Source organism: Mobula hypostoma, chromosome 13 (genome assembly GCF_963921235.1).
Source record: "Mobula hypostoma chromosome 13, sMobHyp1.1, whole genome shotgun sequence".
Lineage (NCBI taxonomy): Eukaryota > Metazoa > Chordata > Chondrichthyes > Myliobatiformes > Myliobatidae > Mobula > Mobula hypostoma.
Genome location: NC_086109.1, coordinates 1,547,911 through 1,566,433, shown reverse-complemented (window position 1 = coordinate 1,566,433; position 18,523 = coordinate 1,547,911). Strand labels below are relative to the sequence as shown.

General features: G+C 47.9%; 1 protein-coding gene across 2 annotated transcripts; it reads left to right on the top strand.

Moving 5' to 3' along the window:
• Nucleotides 1-850: 850 nt before the first annotated feature.
• On the top strand, nucleotides 851-18,407 carry LOC134355359 (HEPACAM family member 2-like). Of its 2 annotated transcripts, XM_063065134.1 has the most exons (6): nucleotides 851-986; nucleotides 3,530-3,865; nucleotides 6,149-6,421; nucleotides 12,649-12,759; nucleotides 13,606-13,655; nucleotides 14,065-14,273. In XM_063065134.1, exons 1-6 carry the CDS (start codon nucleotides 914-916, stop codon nucleotides 14,122-14,124), a joined length of 903 nt encoding a protein of 300 aa, XP_062921204.1. In that variant the 5' UTR covers nucleotides 851-913; the 3' UTR covers nucleotides 14,125-14,273. The 2 variants fall into 2 exon arrangements, with proteins under 2 accessions (XP_062921204.1, XP_062921203.1); XM_063065133.1 differs by lacking the exon at nucleotides 13,606-13,655 and having other exon boundaries at nucleotides 14,065-18,407.
• Nucleotides 18,408-18,523: the final 116 nt, after the last annotated feature.

Here is an 18,523-nt window from a genome sequence, read left to right as displayed (position 1 = left end):
AGCCCAAGTCTGCGTTCTTGTCCCTTGTCCTTGTCTGTATCCTATCACGTCCCTACTCTAGTCAAGTCCTGTTCTTTGTACTTCAGTGTCTCTGTCTTGCATTTGGGTCCGTTCCCAGCGCCCCCGTTGTGACAGTGAGTATGTGGGGAGGGGGGACAGGAAGGGAGCCCAGCACAGTGAGTATGTGGGGAGGGGGGAACAGGAAGGGAGCCCAGCACACACAGTGAGTATGTGGTGGGGGGGACAGGAAGGGAGCCCAGCACAGTGAGTATGTGGAGTGGGGGAATGGCGAAGGGAAGGGAGCCCAGCACAGTGAGTATGTGGGGGGGGGGACAGGAAGTTCCCCTTAAACTTCCCACCTTTCACCCATAACCCACGACTTCCCGTTGTAGTCCCATCCAACCTCAGTGGAAAAAGTCTGCTTGCATTTACCAGATCTATACCCGTTATAATTTTGTAAAGCTTTATCAAATCTCTCACAATCTTTTACATTCTAAAGAATACAGTCCTAACCTATTCAAAGTTTTCTTATAACTCAGTTCCTCCAAACTCAGCCACATCCTTGTAAATTTTCTCTGCACTCTTTCAACTTTGTTTACATCTTTCCTGTAGGCAGGTAACCAAAACTGTACACAATACTCCAAATTAGTCCTCACCAATAAATTCTGCAACTTCAACAATATGTTCTGGGTTTTAATTATTTTTGTTTGAAGAAAGCAGGATGCTGGTGACAGTATCAGCTAAACCTAACTGCTGTAAGTGTAGCTGAACTTCAGCATCATGGAGCAGAGCTTGGGGGAGGTGTTAAGTTCAAACCCACCGCTTCCTCCTTCGGCAGAAATTTGTTGAAGTCACCGTGAGTCAGTGAGGCTGGCACTCTCCAGCAGCTCGACTGTGTAGACAGCCCTCAGGGATGAAGGTTCGTGAGCAAGGCTATGGGATGAGGACTTGCTGTGGTGATCTCCTGATCTGGCTACTTTCTGCAGGTAAGATGCCACCATTGATCTCCTCCTGCCGCCGTGATCAAGGAGGCCAGCTCAGTGTTGTCCTTCAGTCTGTTAGGAGGAATAGGTGTAGAGACAATCGCCATGATATTCCATCTCCTGCAACCCTTCTTTCACTTTCTTGCCCTCTTCGTCTCCATCCATCTCCCTCACTCTGTCTCTCCAACTTTCAACACTTTTTGCCTGCTGCTTCCTTTTCTTCACTCTAGTTCTCACCCTTCTTCTTACTCTTTATCCCTTCTCTCTCTCTCTCTCATGCTCTCCTTTTGTCTGTCTCTCTCACAGCCACTGGTGATCTTTGTCCCTTTACTTCCAACTCATTTTTTACTTTTCTTTAATGCTATATTAATCTTTCTCTGTCTCTCTCTCCAATATCTCTCACTCTAATTTCCATTTTAGGTCATCAGTTATGTTCACGCTAATAATCTCAAGAATTTGTGAAACTGCTTTTTCAGCATACAACTTCCTGCCACAGATATCTAAAGATCAGGCCAATACTCACTATGCTTGGCTCCCTTCCTGTCCCCCCTCCCCACATACTCACTGTGCTGGACTCCCTTCTCTTCACCATTCCACTCCCCCCCAACATAATCACTGTGCTGGGCTCCCTTCCTGTCCCCCATTGCCCCCCCCCCACCCACACATACTCACTGTGGTGGGCTCCCTTCCTGTCCCCGCTCCCCACATACTCACTGTGCTGGGCTCCCTTCCCTTCCCCATTCCCCCCTCCACATACTCACTATGCTGGGCTCCCTTCCTGTTCCCCCCCCCACCACATACTCACTGTGCTGGGCTCCCTTCCTGTTCCCCCCTCCCCACATACTCACTGTGCTGGGCTCCCTACCTGTTCCCCCCCCATATACTCACTGTGCTGGGTTCCCTTCCCTTCCCCATTCCCCCACTCCACATACTCACTGTGCTGGGCTCCCTTCCTGTCCCCCCCCCCACATACTCACTGTGCTGGGCTCCCTTCCCTTCCCCATTCCCCCCCTCCACATACTCACTGTGCTGGGCTCCCTACCTGTCCCCCCTCCCCACATACTCACTGTGCTGGGCTCCCTTCCTGTCACCGCCCCCCCCCCCCCACATACTCACTGTGCTGGGCTCCCTTCCCTCCCCCATTCCCGGGAGCGGGAGATAGAGGTTGAAGACCAGGGAAACTGGAACGGAGATTCGTGTGGAAAGCAGGGAGATGCGGGTGGAGAGATGGAGGAGGAGGAAGGCAGAAGCGGAGAGAGAAGAGTACAGCCAGTGAGAAGGAAAATGGAGAGATGATGGAGAGTAGCAACAGTGTGCTCAATGAGATGGGTAAAACAGCGATGGAAACAGATCAAAGGGCAGTGACATTCACAAAGAGGGGGCTGCAGGAGAAAGGAGAAGAGAGAAAGGAAGGGTAGGAGAGAGAGAAGAAGTAAAATAAGCCATCATCGGAGTGCATGGCAGAGCAGGCACGAGGGGCCAAATGGCCTTCTGCTCCTGTTTCATGGGTGGGGTCAGAAGGGAGAACAGATGGAGAAACAATGAGAGGTGAGAATATGTTGAGGAAGGAAGGAGAGTGAATGAAAAAAGAACTCGTTTGAGGGCAGGGAAGGGGCAGTGAGCAGGAGGGGAGATGTCAGAGGTTGAGGGGTGTGAAGAGGCAGTGAGCAGGAGGGGAGAGGTCAGAGGTTGAGGGGTGTGAAGGGGCAGTGAGCAGGAAGGGAGAGGTCAGAGGTTGAGGGCAGGGAAGGGGCAGTGAGCAGGAGGGGAGAGGTCAGAGGTTGAGGGGTGTGAAGGGGCAGTGAGCAGGAGGGGAGAGGTCAGAGGTTGAGGGGTGTGAAGGGGCAGTGAGCAGGAGGGGAGAGGTCAGAGGTTGAGGGCAGGGAAGGGGCAGTGAGCAGGAGGGGAGAAGAGATTGAGGGGTGGGAAAGATCATTAGGCCATAAGATATAGGAGCAGAATTAGACCATTTGCCAGATTGAGTCTGCTCTGCCATTTCATCATGGCTGATCCAATATTCTTCACAGCCCCAGTCTCCTGCCTTCTCCCAATATCCCTTCAGAACAGACTAATGAAGAAACTAACAACCTCTCCCTTAAATATACCCAATAACCAGGCCTCCACAGACACCTGTGGGAATAAATTTCACACATTCACTAATCTCTAGCTAAAAAAAAAAACTGTTCCTTATATCCATCCGAAATAGATGTCCCTCTGTTCTGAAGCTGTGCCCTCTGGTCCTGGATGCCCACTGTAGGAAGCGTCCTCTCCTCATCCACTCTGTCAAGGCTCATCAGTATTAGATAGGTTTCAATGAGGTCACCCCTCATTCTTCTGAATTCCAATGAGTAGAGGCCCAGAACCATCAAACACTCTTCATAGGAAAAGGAGAGATAATAAAGAACAGAGTGAAAATTAGAAGAGAGAGGGAAAGAAGGGGGCTAAGATGGGAGGGAGGGGCTTTTGTTTGGGGAAGGGAGGGAGGAGGTGTGTGTGGGGAGAGTGATAGAGAGCTCCATGCCCATAACTTGCCTGTCCTTTCCCAGCTTGCCTTGCTTTGGATGTGAAGACTCCAGATTATCCAGTCAACGCCAGCCTGCACCACCAGACCTGGTTACCTGTGCAGGTGGAGCCCCTGCCACAGGGAGCCGAGGTCACCTGGAGTTTCCAGAGTAATGCTTCCTCAACTCTGATCGCTCGCTATGAAACAGACACGAAGAAGGTGAAGTATTTTGTTGGCAAGCAGCTTGGGCAACGTTTCATGATGCTGGACAATTTCACCCTCTGGATAAATAGTGTGAAGTGGGAGGATGCAGGAACTTACATTGTGACAGTCTTCACACCCACGGAATGGAAAGCAGACACTTCCCTCCGAGTGTACGGTCAGTCTCTTCATCCCCCTCAGCTCCTCTCCACATCGCTCCGACTTTGGAGATAGGACAGTGGTATTGATGGGTGTGTGCTTGATGCCAGTCCCTCCCTTCTCCTTCACCAGAAACAGGAACAGGCGTGACCACTCGGCCCCTTCAGATCCCTGCTGTTTGCCACCCCCCTCCCACAGACCATCCCTGGTACTCATTCACATAGCGAGAGTATGAAGTGCCCCCTTTCTGGGAAGTTCCACAGATTCATGGGAAGAACTGTCTCCTCACCCTTGTCAGAATCTAGTGGCTCCGTATTTTTAAAATGTTCTTTTAAATTATTGAGATATACCATGGAATAGGCCCTTCCAGCCCTTTGAGCCATGTTGCCCAGAAGTCCCACGATTTAACTGAAACCTAACGATGGGACAATTTACAATGACCAATTAACCTATCAACTGGTGTGTCTTTGGGCTGTGGAGCACCCGAAGGAAACTGAAGCGGTCACAAGGAGAATGTACAAAGTCCATACAGACAGCAGCGGGAATTGAACCTGGGTCGTTGGTACTGTAAAACGTTGTGCTAACCACTACACTGCTGTGGCACCCCAAATCTCCACTCCCAGCTCCGTTACCATTTCCGAGCAGAGGGAATTTCCTCTCAGCATCTCCCTGCTCCAGCTCCCTCAGCATCTGCAGAAGTTAAAGTTAAAGATTAGTTTTATTTCTCACGTGTACATTGAAACATCGAAACAAGCAGTGAAATGTGTCATTTGTGTCAATGACTGAGGATGAGCTTGGGGCCGCCAGCAAGTGTTGTCATGCTTTCCGGTGCCCACACAAGATGCCCACAACTTACTAACCCGAATTTGTTCATCTTTGGACTGTGGGAGGAAACCCACGCAGTCACGGGGAGGATGTACAGTCTCCTTACAGACAGCGCTGGAATGGAAACCCAGTCGGCGATCACCGCATTACAAAGTGCAGCCACTACATCGCTGTGCCATCCAGAAACTGGCTTTCTATTCAAGCCTAATCTCGTCCCCGCAGCCCCCCGCCCTCCTTAGCGTCTCAAGGGGTGGTCCAGGTCACCCTTGTCTACCCCGCCCCCAATACCGGGGGCCCCTCCTTAGACAAGGAGAGCAGCACTGCGCCAGCACTCCAGGTGAGATCCCCCCAACACCCTGTCGACTGGCACAGACCCCCCCCCCCGTGATGAACACCAGCCGGCTACTTTCCATGAGAAAGACTTGCAGTCCCCACCCACGTGCTGACCTCCTGTGTTCTGTGTATGAGGCCGCCACACCCACTGTCTCCACTTACACAGCCTCCTGTGTCACCATCCTCAGCACACCAGGGGTCTCACCTTTCCCAGATTGCACGTCATGGGTCACGTCTTACATCCCGAATTGTCCTGGCAATTTAATAGCCACGGAAACGGGACCTTTCTGCTGATCCACACAGCTCCCATTGGCCACATCTGGGTCGTAATTTGCTCTACTTTAGATTGATCTGCTTTTCTATTGACTGCAGTCCCAGTCTGCCTGTCGCTGAGACAATTGAGAAGCAGGCTGTCACCAGCACTTCTCTCTCCAGATGCACTCTCGCAGTCGAGAATAACCTATTTGTTCCAGCTCTGTAAGTTAGCACGTCCTCGATGCCGACACTCAGACATTGCCCACATCGAAGCTATGTTCCGATCGGGTCAGTGACCTTATTGAAAGAGATAATCGGCCTGATAGCGGCTCAGGGTGGATGTCCTTCTTGGAGAGGGTGACATAGAACATTCCAGATGGAGATAAGTTGAAGGTTCAAAGGTTCATTTCATTGTCAAAGTATGAATGTGCAATAGAACTCCGATACTTATCTTCTCCAGAGAGCCAGGAAATATAGAAACACCATAAGATTTTGAATGCAAAGACATCGACTCTCCCCACCCCAACACACAAAAAAAAAGAAAAAGGAACAAAACTTGCAAACACCGAAACCCCCCTCCCCTCCCTGACAGAGAATGAAAACAGCGACAATAGCGTCAAATCCCCGACTCACTCCTCGTTAGAAAAAACAGTGACAACGACATAAATCTCCAACCCCCTCTACATCAGAAAAAAAACCAGACCAACCCCCTCCCCCCACAAAGCACAACACCCCCAGCGCCCAGTGGAAATCGCTCCCCACCGCAGCAACAAAGTGGTGACTGGTCAAACGGAGGGATCCCTACCAGAGAGACGGGAGCCTGCTTTGGTTGTGACCCCGAGTCAGGATGGTATCGAACCTGCTGATTCTCCTCACTTTCCACCCGCAGAGCCGGTGTCCAACGTCACCGTGGAGGTGCTAAACATCACCTCTGGCCAGTCCTGCAACGTGACCCTCCGGTGTTCTGCCGCAGCCGGAAACAAGCTGAGTTTCGGCTGGAGCCCCAGGAACGGTACAGCCCTGGGGCAGATTTCAGACCGCGGCGCCGACCTCTCGCTGTCACTCGCCTCCTCTGACACAGTTGACTACGCCTGCACGGTCTGGAATCCCGTCAGCCAGGCGACTGCTCACTTCTCCAGCGAACATGCCTGTCAGCAGGAAGGTAAGTGTGGACAGGAACAGGGGACTAGAGTCACAGAGTCACAGACAAGTACAGCGCAGCAACAGGCCCTTTGGCCCATCTATGTGTTGCTGAGCCATTTAACCTGCGTACTCCCATCAACCTGCACCTGGACCAGAGCCCTTCCATCCAGCTACCTATCCAAATTTACCCTAAACGTTGCAATCCAGCTGGCAGCTCGTTCCACACTGAGTGAAGAAGTTTCTCATCATGTTCTCCTTAAACTTTTCACCTTTCGCCCTTGACCCATGAGCTCTAGTTGTAATCCCACCCAACCTCAGTGTGAAAAACCTGCTTTCATTACCCATCTATACCCGTTATAATTTTGTATACCTCTATCAAATCTCCTCTCAATCTTCTACGTTCTAAGGAATAAAGTCCAAACTTATTCAATCTTTCCCAATAACTGAGGGAAAGGTTAGGAACGGGGCGACAGAGCAGGCATGCAGGCAGTGATCAGTATGGAGATATGACCCACAGCAGCACGGGCAGTGGTAAGGGTGCTTTGTAACGTACAGCACAGAAATAGACCCTTCAGCCCATCTCATTCATGCTGACTGTGTGTCTATCTATGCTACTCCTATACACCCCATACCGTATGCCCTAGTAAATCTCTGCTACACTCTCTATTGCTGCCTCGTGCTCCCTATTGTGTGGTAAACGGAACTGTATACAATATGCTAACTCATCTTTTGCATAGCTGCAACATCTCAAATCTTATTCACAGTGCCTCATCGAACATACACAAGAAAACCAAATACTCTTCCACTTTGTGTCCACACTTACTCGTTGGCAATCAGTGATGAGCGCTGTGCCGCGGCAGTTGGTGCCTGTACCCGCAACTGTTCATGATATACATTAACGATATGGAACAAGGGACCCAGTGCAGTGTATCTAAATTGAGTGGAAAAGCAACTTGTGCAGAGGATATGGAGAGACTGCAGAGAGGTCTTGAGGGGGCTTGTGTATGAATCACAAAAGGTTGGTTTTCAGGTGCGGTAGTCTGTCAAGAAAGAGAAGGCAGAGGGAATGTTGGCATTCATTGCTAGAGGGATTGAATTTAAGAGCCAGCTTAACTATACAGGGTACTGGTGAGGTCACATCTAGAGTACTGTGTGCAGCTCCGGTCTCCCTACTTGAAGAAGGATATACTGGCTTTGGAGGTGGCGCAGAGGAGGCTCACCAGGTTGATTCCAGAGATGAGGGGGTTTGACAATGAGGAGAGATTGACTCAGGACTGGGCTTACTGAAATTCAGAAGGATGAGAGGAGATCTTATAGAAACATAAAATCATGAAAGGGATAGATAAGATAAAGGGAGGAAAGTTGTTTCCACTGATAGGTGAGACTAGAACTAGGGGACATAGCCTCAAGATTCAGGATAGTAGATTTAGGATGGAGATGAAGAGGAACTGCTTTTCCCAGAGAGTGGTGAATCTGTAAAATTCTCTCCCCAGTGAAGCAGTGGAGGCTACTTCAGTAAATATATTTAAGACAAGGTTGGATAGATGTTTGCATAGTAGGGGAATTAAGGGTTATGGGAAGAGGCAGGTAGGTGGAGATGAGTCCATGGCCAGATTAGCCATGATCTTATTGAATGGCGGAGTAGGTTCGATGGGCCAAATGGCCTACTCCTGCTCTTATTTCTTATGTTCTTATATGTTTTTTCAGGGATCTCTGGACTCCTAGATCCCTCTCTACATCAATGCTCTTTAGTATCCTGCCACTTACTCTACACGTCGTGGACCAGGAACAATCCCTTCAGCCTGCCATGTCTGCTATGACCATGATGTTTGTCTAAACTAATCCCACCTGCCATCATAGTCTATAATTCAGGGATAGTGAACATTTTTGAGAGCATGTGTCCAAATAGGGGATAATCTTCTGAAGATTTCTCTCATATACCGTGGTAATTTTGAATACAGATTTTTATTGAATAATGAACAACTTACTTACTGCCTGTTCTGCCGCTGGCATTTAGGGCGGCAATGAAGGTCCCCCATCTCTGCCGGTGCTCAGGGCTTCCTTCATCACGTCAGTAGCTTCACTACCGTCAATCACACAAGTCCCGGGTGGAGACTCAGGAATACAGTCCCACGCAGATGTAGAAGGATTCTTCATTGCTGTTTCCGTAACAGTTTTGTTTAACCAGTCAGGGTTGTTAGCCCTGAGCTGAACCTCTGAACCTGGAGGACCGGTGGACCACTCTTAGTCTGGCCTCTAACCTTTCACCTGTTTGGCATGGGTGACCTTGCCAAGAGCTAAATGATAAAGCCTTGACTCTCCAGGTCATTGAGGTAAGCAAGCCTCCAAACCCTACAAGGTTGTGATCCCTCTTGGAGGATTTATGAATTAGTAACAATAATTATAGACTTTTAAAATAAAAAGCATGTCCTGTTGTTTATTTATGTGCATTCATTGTGTTAATATTAATAAGAGTATAACAGAATGAGTGAAATAAATGAAACATTTTAGAAAACCAGTTCAAAATTTACTAATATTAAACTTTCAAGAAGGCAATTGAAAAATACCATAATTTCTAAATAGTATCGTTACTGAACCTCATATACATTCCGAAGCCTCTGTTGGTCGGGGTCAACCACTGATGTTGTGTCCTAGGTACGCAAGCCTAGACAGTACGATATGGAGATCGAGCTGTTACCACGTAGCAAGCTCCCCTTCTCCATGCATCTGATGAACCCAAAGGAACGGCAGCGACTGATACAGTTTGGTTCCAGCAATGTCACAGGGAGTTGACAGTCAGCATTGAACTCAAAGTAGGACTGTCAAAGGGACTGCAGCTCTGGATTTTTCCCTCAGGATTTACTCCTGAAGCCTTCACCATGAGTGGGCATTGCCATGAGGGAGCGGAGTTCTGAGATCACTTTTCCTTCTCGTAGATGAGGTGCCAACCATGGGTGACGAGCCCCATTTACCCAAAGCGACTGGCTTTAAGGCGTCACTAACCTGCTCTAGCCCCTTCTTTTGTTAGTAGAAATGGCTCTCCTGGGCTTAGTAGTTAAACCACATATGAAGGCTGGGAGCTGGACTTGCTTGTAAGAGACTATTTGAGGTGCACATCATTGAGATCATTTGATGGGTAGTGGGAGCTTGTCCCCATTACCACCCCCGGCTATAACAACCTTAAGGAACCACCATATACAGTATTACATAAGAAATGTAAATGTAAATCATAAACTTTGGTACATATTCATGAGAGATGAAGGAAAAGAAAGACACTTTACTCTCAGTGAGACTGCACTAATGATGACAAACAGTTTATATCCGTGTGCATTCAGTTCTTTTGAGAGCTGTGCAGGTAGCACTGTATTTATCAGGAAGTCTTCTCCTGTACTTAGACTCGACCACGTTCATTTCTTTCTTTCTTTCCTAGTGTATCTGATATACTGAACAAACTGAAAAGAGTTTACAGCACAGTTTACAAGTATTTCACCAAGAAACTTAAAGAACATAGTTTTTCTAAAATAAGTGAAATGTATTTCAAAAAATAAATATTCACTGAGAAACTGAACTACTATACACGCAGCTGTTGTTGTTATTATCATTGAATATCCGGTGTTCACTCGCAAATAATATAAGCAGGGGGTGATGTCATTGGCCCATTCATTTGCTATCCAAATCCTGACATGTACAGCAGGTCTGCAAGGCTTTCAAATGTGTCATCCAACATCACGTGCTCTTGCAACCATCTAGATGGCAGCAACCCAGATAGAGACAACTTCTAAACAAACGTCTCACTGCTCTTGGGTTGAAAATAATCATTCACTGCTTCATTTGGCAGTAAAGGTAATGTTTATGTATCAATTTATTATGGGTGGGTAGCACTGCATGTCATGTGCCAACAAAATTTTTGCATGGAAACACTTACCATAACTTCACCAGCCTTGTACCTTTCTATTGCCTGTATCCTAAGCCCATTTATGCGCCTGTCCAAATGCTCTTCAGATGTTGCTATCCTATGCGCTTTGACCACAACCCCTGGGAGTGTGTTCCATGTAATGCTACCTCGAATTCTTTACAGCTGCACGGACTACCCATTTCTCTGAGGAGGAAATTTTTACACAGACTGAAAACTGCATGTCACTTTAAATATTTTTCTTTTGTATATGCATACTATCAATATTTAGAGTGAAAACTGAAAATCACATACTTTTGGTTTTATTAATTGGAGTATAATGAAATACAGTACAACAAAGGAAATCTTTCACATTTTATGAACTTTTTCTGTCTTTATTACAAATCCATTGTCCATAAGCACTGTCCAGATTAATTTTGCATCCAGATGAAAGATATGTCTTAATCCTCATTAGATCCTCCAAGTGTTCCACTTCTAGTCTGTTTCCGGATTTATATTTAATTGAATTCATAAGACTGAATCTATATTTACAATCAGCACTAGAAACTTGAAATGTTCCAACAATGACAACAAGAATTGATCGTTCTTCAAATTCTTAATTTCTACGCATGTAGTTCAACATAGTGAACATTTTAATTAATCAAATCAGCCTTAACTTTCTCAGAAACAACACATTTGAAATCACAATATTGCTGAAATATTTTTGAGGCAACACTTCCATTGTATATAAAAAGAAAATTCCAGCTGTGTGGTAACAAAGGCTATATGCATGGTGGTATTTCAGTTACTGCATAGCCGCCCACCCGCACAACTTAGATGGAATATTGTTTCAAGCAACTACCATCCTTACTGTGATAAACTTGCCTCACAGATCTCCTTTAACTGTTTTCCCCTCTCACTTTAAAAATCTGTGCCCTCCAGGGCTTGACATTTTCATTGTAACATAATTTGACTTCCTGCAATACATTACCTCATACCTGACTGGATTAAATTGCAGCTGCCACTGCTCTGCCCAACCTGCCAGTTGATGTACATCCAACTTTATCCTTAGGTAACCATTGTCGCTGTCTATGGTCTACCAATTTTTGTGCCATCCGAAAACTTACTTCTGAGACTGCTCCCACATTCTGAACCAAGTTCCTTATCTGCATATTACAGCCAGTGTCGCGGCTAATGCGATGCTGTACAGCTCGGGGCACTTTGGAATTTGGAATTCAATTCTGGTGCTGTTCTCTAAGGAGTCTCTGTAAGTCCTTCCTGTGGCATGAATGTGTTCTCTCTGGGTGTTCCAGTTTCATCAAAGACGTACTGGGCAGGTGAATTGGTCATTGTAACTTATCCCATGGTTATGTTAGGGTTAATTGGGGGTGGTGAGGTTTGAGGAATCAGAAAGGCCTACTCTGCACTGTTATACTAAATAAACAAGGGTCCCAGTGCCCATCTCCTAAATACAGAAATTGTTGTAGACTTCTGGGACAACCGTATTGATCTGCAGATACTGAAACCTAGAACAGGATTATTATGATGTTGGACAAAGTCATAAGGTCAGGCACCGTCTATGGAGGGAAATGGTTAGTTGATGTTTCAGGTCAAGACCCTTCAGCTAGACTCCGATGCTGAGTCCCCCCCAGTGCTTTGTGGGACGTGAGATACCTGCCACGATTAGTCAGGGCATAGAGTAGAAGAGGCCAAGTTTTGATTTGACTCTTACAGAAGATCAGTTAGGCCACCCCTGGAGTCCTGCACACAGTTATGGTCAGCACACTGGAGAGGTTGCAGAGAAGTTTCACCAGGATGTTAATTAGATCCAATCATTTCCATTCTGAGGAGAGACTGGGCTTATTATGCCTGGAGCAGAGGAGACTGACTGGTGACCTGATAGTGATATATCGAATCATGAAGGACATACAGAGTGGATAGTGAAACACTTTCCCCATGACAGGTTTCCAGAATCTGAGTGCAAAGGTTAAAGGTGAGGAGCGTGAGTGTTCTTGTTGACACAACTCTCACAACATTTAATATGAGCACTTGAATCACCAAGCTATGAGATAGGCGTTCATCAATTGGCTTTGACTGGAAGGATTAGCATGAACATGATAGGCCTTTCTCTGTGCAATATAATTCTTGATGTCTGTTCACGTGCAATAAAAGTAAAATACCAGGACAGGGGTTTAGACACAGAGCAAAGCTCCTTCCATACCGTCTATCACCACGGACAGATATAGTCATTGTATTCCTGGGTTAGACCAACGAGGGAGCACATCTCTGTCAGCCTTGTCCAGGAACTTGTCTCCTGTTGATGTCTCAGATGTTCTTCATTTTCTGTTCTCTAGCCTCCAGGATTCCCATGGCCTTGATCGCAATATCGTGCCTCATCTGTGTGATTCTCTGCATAATTGTCGTCTATATATACTGCAGAAAATGCAAGAGTGTTTCCCTTACAGGTATGATGTACCCCTTGTCACAAACAATGTGTGTCCTACTTCATGTAACACTCTGACAGTGCTCCCAACCAGCCCCCTGAAATTCCTTTCAGAAATGTGTTCCCGAGGGACCGCTTCCATTCTTTCACCGCTCTCTGAATCCCCACAGACCTTACCAACCTACACTGACTGCCTCTGGTTCTCCCCACGAACGGAACGTCCCCACTACAACCCACCCCTTACTCAGGTTAAAAACTCCACCGGAGTGCCCCCTCATCTCTCTTAATCACAGGTGACACCGCTTTTTCCCTAGATACAACCTGGGTGCCCGTAGGCTCCGTCATTGCCTCCTTTCCCGCTCTATCCCTCTTCTCCACGGCCTCGCTGCCTGGTGGGGTGACTTCCAGTGATGTCAGAGTCCACTTTTGATACCGACTGTTTCTCAACCCCGCTTCAACTCATTTCCTCTCAGGAAAAAATGGCCTCCCTATTCCTGCTCCCAAGATGGACCGTGTTCACTTTAACTGCGTATGGGTAGCCCTGTGGTGGCGCCAGTGTGATGTAGAAGCCATAACTGCAAGGTTGCTCCTGGCGTGGTTTATCCCGACGGGAGATGAAGCAGATTGGCACTGTCCTCCTTGGAGTTTAAAAGAACTAGAAGTATTCTCCCTGAAAAGTCCATACTCCTTACAGAATGGTGTTTTCCTTGGCTGGGCATCTCAAACCAGGGGGCACAGTCTCAAAATGTTCTGGGGTCAGTAACTGGTATACCACTGGGCAAACATCAAGTTTCAGATTCTGCCCCGATCGCAGTTGTTCACATTCTCAGACCACAATCTGTTCTTTTGCTGACAATTCTCATTACAGACAGGAGTCAGGGGAGTAGACATGATGGATCAAGTGCCCCCAATGACTACGTGAGTCTTACCATATAATTTCAAAAACTGTGGAGGGGACAAAGAGGATTTTGGAGATGAGGTGGGATCTACAGAAATAGGGATGTAGGGGCCGGGGGCGTGAGAGATGCGAAAAGGCATTGTGGGGTGGGGAGATGTAATGTTTGAGTTCGATGAACCTTGGGCAGTAAGGTTGGGAATAGGATGACTGTTAGCTGGGACGGGATCTGGTAATGAGCCATGAGGGAGAGAGAATCAGACTGAGTATGAGAAGATGGACGATAATGGTGCATTTGGGCTGGGATCAGAGATCACGTGGTGAAGGTGCTGCAGATGGGGGGGGGCAACACAGCGGACAAGCTGGGGTTCACAGCGAAACTGGTGAGGGTTACAGCAGTACCAGCAATAGAGTATGCATCTTCATTCACAGGAGAACATTGGCCAGGAGGAGATCGGAACAGTCTACACCACCATTCAGAAAATTTCATGAGCATTTTCTGGTCTCCTAAGAGCATATTCCGCCCTCTCCAAACAACTCTGGACAGCTCCTCAGCTTATTCTCTTCCCACGCCCAACCTCACACCTGCATCAGTGACCAGGATCCATCACCCAAATCACTCCTGAGGGAGAAGAGCAACTGCAATTCCCACATCACCTCCGTAGAACAAAGGGAAGGAACAGACTGGCCCACCCTGCATCGGGGCTGAAAATACTTTGCTTCTAAGCTGCCATGCCATTGATTCAGCATGGTGCATGGGGAACCGATCAAGCATCTGCTTTGTCCTGAATGGTGCTAATCTTCAAAAAGTTGTTGGACAATGCAGACAAGTGGAGAGTATTCTATCATACTTGGAAATAGGGGAAAGGCCTTGGGTATCAGGAGGTGAGACACTCCCCACAGGATCCCCAGCTCTCATTGATAAGCATATGGACTGAAGCTTTCCTGATAGCCTGTATTTTCATCCCTGCTGAGCCATCTGTCAATAACACAAACCCTGGAGACATTCCCAGTCAGCATATGCAGGCTTTCCCTAAATAAATTTGAGTATCATGGTAAACCGCTAAACTGGAAAAGATCTGTAGACAAAGTCATCTTAGTGGGAATATGATGTATGGTTGTCATTTTTTTCTTGTGATCTGGATGTCATTGGCTGAGAAGGTGATGAGCTGCCTTGCTGGCCCACTGCAGTCTTTCTGGTGACGCAGCTTTCAGTGTTATAGGTGAGAGTGTTTCAGGAAGTAGATCCAGTGTTGATCAAGGACCCATGCCAGGATGGTGAGGAGTATGAAGGGAAACCCACAAGTGCAGCTGCACCCCTGTTCTTGCTGCCCTTGTCCTCGGAAGTAAAGTTGAGATTAATCTGGGCAAGTAACTACACTGCTTTTGGTAAGATGATGCATTTGGCAAGCAGTGAGACAGAATATACAGATGGTGGTGTGGGGTGGGAAGGAGTGTGTGAGGGTGGCTGGGGGAGAACCAGCATGAGTGGAAATCAAGAGTGGGAAGTGAGTGAGGAAGGCAGTGAAGGACAGAGGGATAAGTGGGAGAGGAAAGTTGGGTGAGGAAAAGAGGCAGTGTAAAGATAAGGCAGTGCCCAGAAGAGGGCAAGAGAGACTAAGTGATGAGAGACCAACAAAATCTGGTGGAAGATTTTGTTGAGCAGCATCTGGGAAGTAACTGTAACGTTTCAGGTTAAAATCTGATGCAGGATCTCGATCCAAAAGTCATTTCAATCCCCCCACCTGATGCTGTTTGACCTGTAGAGTTCCTCCAGTGGATTGCTTGCTGCACAGGTTCTGACATCCGCAGTCTCATGTCTCCGGAAATGAGGGAGGCAGTGTGCTGCTGCCATCACTCCCACCATCTCCACGTCCCCTGGTCTCATGGGGTTTTCATCCCTGGAGATGATCTAATTTCCATTCAACATCAGCCAGCGTCCCTTCCACCTCCCTCTTCTATATGTTAACAAAACTCATCCTCACTCCCTCCTCCAACTGGCCCAAATCAGCCAGCCCCCTTCAATGTGTTCCCTGCTCCAGCCAGGAAATTCCCCAGCTCCTCCAGTGCTAGCCCGGGGCTGGAGCACCCTATCTAGGGCACCTCCTTTAGCATACCCTGCCTGTCCTTAAGTCCCGCCAGCATGAGATGGAAGACTGGGGCTGAGGTTCGCCCCGGAGGGGAGTCCGAGCTCAGGCCACCTTCTGCAGCTTTTCTCACTGCTTCGAGTAGCATCCACTATTTCCCTGTCCAATCTCCCGGTATATTTGCGGTCTGCTTATGGGTCTTCACGCTACTTACAGGGCCATTAGACTTTCCAAAGAATGCTGAAGTCATTGCAAGCATTACGCAAGAGTGTGAGCTGCAGACTGTCAAATACTTTACCTAATATGGTATTCAAGAGAGCCATCACCCCCACTACTCACTCAATATTGTGGGCAGCTCGCTAGACACACCAAGCTGTTTATTCAGAAATAAGCAACGAGGGCAGGCCACAGAGAAGTTCCTGGGGGCGGGGTTACGTTGACCGACTGCACAGACAAGTCCCAGTATACCAGGTTAGTACAAGCAGAGGCAAAGTGAAGCTCCCCAAAGAGAGGCAAAGAGAAAGAGTGAGCACATGTGACAAGGTGCAGGTGGAAGATGAAACGAGACACCCCATAAAGAGGAAACAGCCTTTCCACACCCACCTTATCGGCTTTGTAAAAGGTTTCAATGTGTCAGTGAGATCATCTCTCGTTCTTGTAAATTCTAGACAGGACCATCCCAGTCTGCTTCATCTCTCCTCATGATAGCCCCCCTCCCCCCCCAACCACAGAATCAATCTGGGGAACCTTTGCTGTGCTCCCTCTAAAACACAAAGATCTTTTCTGAGCTGAGGAACCCAGACCTGTAAACAATTTTCCAGTCTTGGTCTCCCTAGGGCCCCGAAAAATTTGAAAAAAAACCTCAAATCATGTTTGAGTAAAAGGCAACATATCATCTCCCCCCGTCAGGTGAGTAGTCTTCAACGATACCCAGGTTCCTCTCATCACCAACACTCCAGTCCCTTTCCAACCTGCCATCAGAGTCTTGTTCTGTCTAAATATTTGAGTGCCTATCACCTTTGGTAATCGAACATTGTGGAGCATTCTAAAGGTGCATACCTAGGTAAACAGCACCCATTGCCTCCTCCCCGGTGAAATGCAGGAGGCTAAATTAAGACATGGCCTCCATCTTCAATGTCCTTGCTGCTCTTTCCAGTAATTCCTTGAGGCGCTGTTGCTGGTGGCTGGAATTCTGGGTGGTTCTCCAATCTTTCCCAAGATATGGTGCTATCCTTCAGATACTCAGTGGGAAGCCATTCAAACGCCACAGCCTGTTAGGAACAGGTCACAGTACTGATGCTGGTCACACAGAAACAGCCTGTCAGCCTTGAGGCACTTACAGAATACAAGGTCACTCAGACACTCTCAAGCCTCATGGGACAGGAGGAGGTAATTCAGCCCCTCTAAAACCAATTACAAAGTAGCAAGTGGCCATTCAGCCTGCAACAAGGGGACAGGGGAGCTCAGAGACAGAGAGAAAGCCTACAAGGAATCAAGAAACAAATTCTCAGTCCAGAGTGGGTCTGATTAATTAATGAATTTCCTTCACACTGATAGTGCAACCTCAGATGTGCAACTCACCCAGACCTAACAGGTCACCTGTGGGTCCAAATAGTCTACATTAACCCTTTTCAATTCACTTCCATTTTTAAAAGTTTACACTTAAATTGGAGATTAATTCTGAACAAAAATGAGTCACAAGCGATCTGTATTGTATTGACAGGTGTGGAGGGAGCTTCACTCTGTGTCTGACCCACGCCCTGGGAGTGTGATGGGACAGTGTAGAGGGAGCATCACTCCGTGTCTGAACTCAGGAGTGTGTGATGGGACAGTGTAGAGGGAGCTTCACTCTGTGTCTGACCCGTGCCCTGAGACTGTGTGATGGGACAGTGTAGAGGGAGTTTCACTCTGTGTCTGACCCGTGTCCTGGGAGTGTGTGATGGGACAGTGTAGAGGGAGTTTCACTCTGTGTCTGACCCGTGTCCTGGGAGTGTGTGATGGGACAGTGTAGAGGGAGCGGAGTTTCACTCTGTGTCTGACCCGTGTCCTGGGAGTGTGTGATGGGACAGTGTAGAGGGAGCTTCACTCTGTGTCTGACCCGTGTCCTGGGAGTGTGTGACGGGACAGTGTAGAGGGAGTTTCACTCTGTGTCTGACCCGTGTCCTGGGAGTGTGTGACGGGACAGTGTAGAGGGAGTTTTGCTCTGTGTCTGACCCGTGCCCTGGGAGTGTGTGACGGGACAGTGTAGAGGGAGTTTCACTCTGTGTCTGACCCGTGTCCTGGGAGTGTGTGATGGACAGTGCAGAGGGAGCTTCACTCTGTGTCTGACCCGTGTCCTGGGAGTGTGTGACGGGACAGTGTAGAGGGAGTTTCACTCTGTGTCTGACCCGTGCCCTGGGAGTGTGTGACGGGACAGTGTAGAGGGAGCTATACTGTATCTGACCTGTGTCCCAGCAACGTGTGTGATGGACAGAGGCTGTTATTCCTTCTTCTGTCCTTTGCCTATACAGACCACAAGGAGAACGGAAGAGATTTTCACAAGGCAGAACAGTTCACAGCTCTGATTATTTCCTTAATACCACAATCAAGTTGAGCAAGTGACCACAGTGCGGCGAGCATGTGAGGGTGGAGGGAGCCAGACTCTCAGCTGAGCAGTACATGTCCGTTCTCATGTGCCAGTTTGCCTTCAGTGTTCACTGCGCTCTGCCAACATGGCAGGATGGCCGCCTTCTCCCGCCGTTCAGAGCTCACTGCTCCTCTCTCCGTACAGCACTCCAAACTCATCTCAGATGGGAGCCACTGAG

Bases quoted from the DNA above. Each gene is read 5' to 3' on its own strand.
- LOC134355359 (XM_063065133.1), top strand. From the start codon at position 914: ATGAAGGTTCGTGAGCAAGGCTATGGGATGAGGACTTGCTGTGGTGAT. The intron at 987-3,529 runs GTAAGATGCCAC...GTCCTTTCCCAG, and splicing joins GATCTGGCTACTTTCTGCAG to CTTGCCTTGCTTTGGATGTG. The intron at 3,866-6,148 runs GTCAGTCTCTTC...TTCCACCCGCAG, and splicing joins CACTTCCCTCCGAGTGTACG to AGCCGGTGTCCAACGTCACC.